The sequence below is a fragment of the Trichechus manatus genome, unplaced genomic scaffold (genome assembly GCF_000243295.1).
Source record: "Trichechus manatus latirostris isolate Lorelei unplaced genomic scaffold, TriManLat1.0 scaffold00061, whole genome shotgun sequence".
Classification (NCBI taxonomy): Eukaryota; Metazoa; Chordata; class Mammalia; order Sirenia; family Trichechidae; genus Trichechus; species Trichechus manatus.
This window is the reverse complement of record NW_004443997.1, coordinates 14,334,308-14,341,060: the sequence shown is the minus strand read 5'-3', so window position 1 is coordinate 14,341,060 and position 6,753 is coordinate 14,334,308. Positions and strand designations below refer to the sequence as shown.

Below are 6,753 nucleotides of genomic sequence, written 5' to 3'. Positions count from 1 at the left end.
GTGTCACCAGTCAATGGGAGGTGACAGAGGCGTAGGGAAGTGGGAGCTCTCATATACCACCTGGTAGACGTGTAAGGGGATGTACCCTTTTTTTGGAGGGTAATTAGGCAGGTTTGTTCATCTTTTAAACAAATATTTGAATCTCACCAACATGCCAATCATGGAGTAGGGGAGATCAACCATTTTCTATCAAAATTTTAAATGCCCCCATCCTTTGACCTGACCAGGAATTTGCTGTGTGCAGACAGATGTGCACTGCCGTCCTGAGAGAACTGTCAACAACTGGATCAAAGTCATCACTAACACCTCTTGGGTGAGCCGCACTGCAGAAGACTATGCAGCTGCTGAGAACGCAACATGCCTGCTGGCCTGCAGTTACAGACGTAAAAAAGAAGGCCCAGATCTATGGTCAAGTGAAAACTGGCAAGTTAGACTAGAGATCCCTGACCACCTAAAATCAACAACCCAAACCAAATGAGTTGGAATTGACTCGATGGCAATGGGTTTTAACAGGGAGGAGGGTGAGATTGGGTTGGGGGGTAAAGAGAAACTTTCACTTTTTATTTTATTAGAATTAACCATAAGAAATTGCCATTTTGTGGTGAATTGAGTTGTGAATGAAGTATTTGGGGTGGGGGTAGAGAGAGCACAAGAGAGAGACGCCCATCACTGAACCTGGGGGTGGTCTTGGGGATTCCCGACACAGTGCCTTCCTTAAAGCTCTTCTTTGGCTCCCCACTACTCTTAAAAATAGAAACCAAAGGGCCTCTGCCTGCCCACCTGACCTCATCTCTCTTCTCTTTCCACTCTGGCCACGCTGCCTCCACTCAGCCTTTTCTCCCCTGCAGGTTCCTCCCACCACAGGGCCTTTGCACATGCGGTTTCCTCTGCCTGGAATGTCCCTCCCCCTTTCAGTTTGTCATTTATCTTCTTTGCCTCCTTCAGGTCTCCCTCTAGCATCCCTGCTCAGGGAAACCTTCCTGAGCCCTGACCAGGCAGGTACCTCCCCACTTCCTCTGGAGAAGTGAATCCCTTGAGCAAATCTCTCCTCTGGAAGAGGTTGGGGGCTGAGTGCTTGCCTCTATGAGGTGAGAGGAAGGCAGGCAACAAGGTCACCTACCCCGGCACCTCTCTTCCCCCGACCCCCTGGGGATCTGTGTTCTGAGGAATGCCTATTTTTAAAATCAAGGAAGTCTTTAAATAAGTGTAGAAGCTTTTCCTTCTCTAGGGTGGGGAGGAAGTTTGAGGTTTACAAAAGCAACCACCGCAACGGCAGACCAGGTTGGGTGGGAGGGGGTGCTCAGGGGCTGAGGAGCTTGATGGGGACTGGCAACTTAGCCTCGTAGTCAGGGACCTCCTAAAGCTGGGCTCTCCACCTGTCTCCTCCTTTCCTGTGGGTCAGGACCCCTCCTTACTTGATAGACAACTTGCAACCTGGCAAGATGATTGTGAGGCTGGGTGCCCACAACAAGGGAAATAATATTTACGGTAGCAGAAATCGTAATAAGAGTACCTATTCACAGGGCACGTGCTATTTCCTGAGCTCTATGCAAAGCCCTTTAATATAACATATGGCCCCCAAGAACCTCACAGCAACCCCATGAGGTGGAGACTGAACCGTCTCCATTTACAGATGAGGAAAACTAGGTACAGAGAGGCTACATAACTTGCCCAAGGTCACACAGCCAATGAGAGACAGAGCTGGGCTTCCAACACAGGCTGCTGGCCCAGAGCCAGCTCCTCCCGTACTATCTCTCAACCTTTCGCGACCTCTCCAGAATAGTGCCCGGCCCAATGCCCGGCTCACAGCTAAGCAAATCCAGGGCTGGGCAGAGGGTACAGGGCAGTACAGGCAGTCCCCGACTTACGATGTACTTGAGTTACAATGAACTGCACTTACGATCATCTTTTTCTTTGTACATGTTATCATTAGTAATATGTACTACATACAATGTTGCAGCGCATAATTTGTCGATGTTATCATTCTTAGATGTTCACTCACAGATGTTCAATGTTATGCTTTATAAAGATACTGATAATAGAAGGCAATAATAATGAAAACTTAAAAAAAAAATAAGGCATTCAATTTATGTTAGAACCAACTTACGATGGAGTGGTCAGAATGGAATCCTGTGGTAAGTTGGGGACTACCTGTATTTTGCAATAAGAAATACAATTTACATCTGCCTCTTAGTAAACCCTTAGATATATGCATTCTATAACTGACACTAAAGTTACCATGCGCAATATGCTCTTACGTTTTCCATTTTATTCTAGTTCATTTCTTAAAAGGCTGGTTGCAACCCATTAAATGGAGTTCATACCCCCTAATGGGTCCAGACCTCTAGTCTGAAAGACACAGGTATGGGGTGCACATGCCCTGCCTATTTCCCTGGGGAAGGGGAAAATGATGACTATCAGAGACATGACATCCTGTCCAACTTCTGTGACATCTGTCATGTCGACTGGGAAGCATAAGTCCTGGCGCGATTTGCTTTATGAAAGCATAAAAATAAAAAATTAGTTGTCCAGGTAGAAATTAAGACCCGTCACTAGCATAACTACATCATCTGTGCCACCCTCCCCCCAAATGTCTGTTATACTTCAGCCACGCAAAGGTCGAGATAAAGAGTTAGGTGCACCCCCTACCCTGCCTCACCAGGCGGTGGTCCGCAGCAGGAGGCCCTGACCAGTCTAACTAATGGCCCTTGGCTCTGGCTGCACACTGGAATCACCTGGAAGCTTTAAACCATACAGATGCCTGGGTCGCACATGCAGAGATTCTGACTGAATTAGTCTGATGTAGCCTGGTGTAGAAACTGCTCTATTTCAGTGCTGTAAATGAACCATGGCTGCCACCCAGAGCCTCCAGGCACCTCCTGAGAAAGAAGTCAAAGCGCTCCATGGGTGTCTAAGCACATCCCTGGCTCCCAAGTCCCCAGATGTGGCTGGTAAGATGCAGTCATCTGAGATGGGGGAGAAGGGCAGCTGATGGGCTAAGAAGCCAGTTTATCCTATGGCAGAGCCAAGGCCAGCACACCTGGGTTTTTAGGGTTTCCTGTGGCCAGGCACCCTGCTAAGTGCTTCCCAGGCATGATCTTGGTTAATCCTTACCACAGCCCCATGAGGTAGCATTACTGTTCCCATTTTACTTTACAGAAGAGGAAAACTAAGGCTCAGAGAGGTCGATGTTCATTATTCACAGATTCCATATTTGCAAATGTGCTTGCTCCCTATGCCAGTGCCTGGCACACCGCTGGTGTTCAAGAAACATTTGTCAGGTGAGTGAATGAATGAGGGAAGGAGTTCCCAAGCTTGCACTGCCCAAGTCCTTCCAGAGTGCCTTGCTGTCCCCTGCTCCCTGCTCCCCTCCTACACACACTGGACCGTTCCTTGGGCTCTTCCCCCGGGAGACTTATCCTGACTCTGAAATGGATCACGTCTGAAAAGTGCACAGGGCAGAACCACAGAGTGATTCAGGGCATGGGAGCCAGCTAGGATGGATTTGAACCTCTCACCAGTTGTGGGACCTTGGGCAAGTTGCTAAACCTCGCTGTACCTCAGTTTGCCTATCTGTAAATTCACAGGGTTGTTGTGAGGGTTAAAAAACCAATGCACGGACAATCCTGAGCACATGCCTGGCACAGAGTAAGTGCTCAACAGATGTTAGCTGTTGTTGTTGCTGTTATTATTGCTACTACAACCATATTAGGAGTCCCCGGGTGGCACAAACAGATGAGCCCTCAACTACTAACCGAAAGCTTGGTGGTTCGAACCCACAGAGAGAAACACTTTCCTCATGCTTCAACATTTCTGAAATCAGAATAATTGATGGAATCCTACAAGTGCCACTGGCCACTCTCCCTCCCCCCATCTCTGAAATCAGAATGACCCTTAGAATTATAGGAATTGTCAATTTAATGAGATACAAGATCACCTTTATTATCATTCCACAGTCCTCTCTGGGCCGTAGACCCTCATATCTGCTTCTCAGATTCCAGCCCCTCACCGTTGCTGCTACTCTGAGCGTCTAGCACTGTCCTAGACACCTCTACCCAGCCAGGACTCCGGAAACTCTAAGCTGAAGTGGAAGTCAACACGTCCTTTCCACCCTGAATGGACAACTTCACAATTGATGTCCCCCAAGCCCAGCAAACCTACACCCTGGATATCAATGACAGAGTTTATTAGGCAAAGTCCTTGCTTTGGAGTCAGGCCAGAGTTCGATTCTCACCTCTGCCACTTCCAAGCCGTGTGATTTTGGACAAGAGGCTTTACTTCTCTGTGCCCAAGTTTCTTCATCTGCAGAGTGAGTGGCTGGGAGAAGCGCCTTATGGGCCCAGTATTTGCCTAGTACTCTGAGAGCATCGTCTTATCGAATGCTCCCAACAATTCTTCCAGGGAAGGAGTGTAAATAATCTTCCCTCCATTTTCCAGATGAGGAAACTGAGGCTCAGGGAGGCAAACGGCCTAGTGTAAGAACACACGTTATTAAAATGCAGGGCAGGGATATGAATGATCTCAAGGTTTTGTGAGGCCCTTCTATAGTTTTTCACCTTTGTGACTTTAAACACTTTGAGGGGATGGAAACACCCTGAACTGCTGGGTTCCCTCTAGCCTGTTTGAAAACACTAAACAGAATTATCTCAAGGCTGAGAGGTCCTTCAACACTGCTAGTCCCCTAGAAGCAATTTACCTTTTCATTCCAGGTGGCCATTTTGCTGTCGCCTCTGGATCTGGAAAAGAAGAAACTGTTTGTCCAGGTCTGTCATCATGCTGTCATTTGTTTTAGTAATGTGGTATTGCAATATTTTCTTACAAATCATTTTTAACTTTCATAAATTAACAATGTCTGAAAAGAGTATAAGCTCAAAGTATATGCTGAAGGCCACACATCCTAGGTATAGACACAAAAGAACTGAAAAAAGGTGTTCAAACAGATACGTGCACATGCATGTTCATAGCAGCACAAAAGCCAAAAGGTGAAAATAACCCAAATGTCCATGAACAGAGAAACGAATACAGAAACTACGGTCTATCCATATGACGGAATCTTATTCAGCCAGAAAGAGAAATGAAGTCCTGATGCATGCTACAACATGGATGAACCTTGAAAACATGCTGAGTGAAATAAGCCAGACCCAAAGGTCATATATTGTTATGATTCCATTTATATGCTATATCTGGAATAGGAAAATCCATACTGAAAGTAGATTAGTGGTTGCCAAGGGCTAGGGCGTAGGGGGATGGGAAGTAACTGCTTAGTGGGTACGGGGTCTCCTCTGGGGGTGATGAAATGTTCTGGAACTAGACAGAGGTGGTGGTTGCATAAAATTGCGAACGTGCTAAATGCCACTCTAAAATGGTTAATTTTATGTTATGTAAATTTCATCTCTATTTTTTAAAAAAGATCGTACATTACAACATTGGCATTATTCTAAAAAGCAGCAAAGAATCTAAATGCCCACCAATGGGAATCTGGTTAAATCAATTAAGCTCATCTGAACAGTGATGACTCTAGTACTGCTAAAAGGCTGATATTAAATCTTCATATGTGAATGTGGAAAGATGTCAATAATAGAGTAAGCCAAAAAAAAAAAATCACGTTCCAATGTGGTCTGTATAGTACGAGCCTATCTATGTTAAAAAATTACATATGAAAACTTCTAGAGTTAACAGAGGAATTTAGCAGAGTTGCAGGCTACAAGGTCAACAAACAAAAATCAGTTGGGTTTCTATACACCGACAATGAGAAAATTGAAAAGGGAAATTAGGGGAACAATTCCATTTACAATAGCATCTAAGAGAATACAATACCTAGGAATAAATCTAATCAGGGATGTGAAGGACTTAGACAATAAAAACTATAAAACACTGCTGGAAGAGATTAAAGAAGACTTAAATGGGAAGATGTTCCATGTTCTTGGATTGGAAGACTTAATATTGTTGAGATGTCAATACTACCCAAGGTGGTCTATAGATTCAATGCAATCCTGATCAAAATTCCAACAGTCCTCTTTACAGAAATAGAAAACCAATCCTCAACTTTATATGGAAAGGCAAAAGGCCCCGAGTAGCTAAAATAACGTTGAAAGAAAAGAACAAAGTAGGAGGACTCATACTTCCTGATTTTAAAACATATTATACAGCAACAGTAATCAAAACAGCCTGGTACTGGCATAACAACAGATGCATAGACTAATGGAACAGAATTGGGAGTCCAGAAATAAACCCACACATCTATGGTCAACTAATTCTTGACAAGGGTGCTAAGTCCATTCGATCGGTAAAGAAGAGTCTCTTCAATAAAAGGTGCTGGGAAAACTGAAGTTCCACATGCAGAAAAATGAAACAGGATCCATGCCTCCTACCATACACAAAAACGAATTCAAAATGGATTAAGGACCTAAATGTGCAAACTAAAACCATAAAATTCTTAGAAGAACAAGCAGGGTCAGTGGTGTCAGGTTTAGCTTTCAACAATGGATTATCTAATATAATAACAAAAGTACAAGCAGCAAAAGACAAAAGAAATAAATGGACAACAACAGCAAAACAACAGAAAGACAAATAACTCAATCATAAAATGAGCAAAGGAACTGAATAGATATTTCACCAAAGAGGACATTCAAATGGCCACCAAACACATGAAAAGATGCTCAGTATCATTAGCCATCAGAGAGATGTAAATCAAAACCACAATGAGATACCATTTCACTCCCATTAGGATGGCTAAGATTTAAAAAAAAAAAA

The 6,753-nt window shown here is 44.3% G+C and overlaps 1 protein-coding gene across 5 annotated transcripts in view; it reads right to left on the bottom strand.

Annotated features, from left to right (window-relative positions):
• Positions 1-6,753, bottom strand: part of HVCN1 (hydrogen voltage gated channel 1) — a 36,390-nt gene that overhangs the window by 23,972 nt on the left and 5,665 nt on the right. For 4 of the 5 annotated variants that reach the window (XM_023733809.1, XM_023733811.1, XM_004379079.2 and 1 more), the window contains exon 3: positions 4,697-4,736. The exons of the other annotated variant lie outside the window; for it this stretch is intronic. In XM_023733809.1, the coding sequence (XP_023589577.1) occupies positions 4,697-4,717 (21 nt within the window). In that variant the 5' untranslated portion in view covers positions 4,718-4,736. The remainder of the gene's footprint in view (positions 1-4,696; positions 4,737-6,753) is intronic. 5 annotated transcript variants of the gene reach the window in all.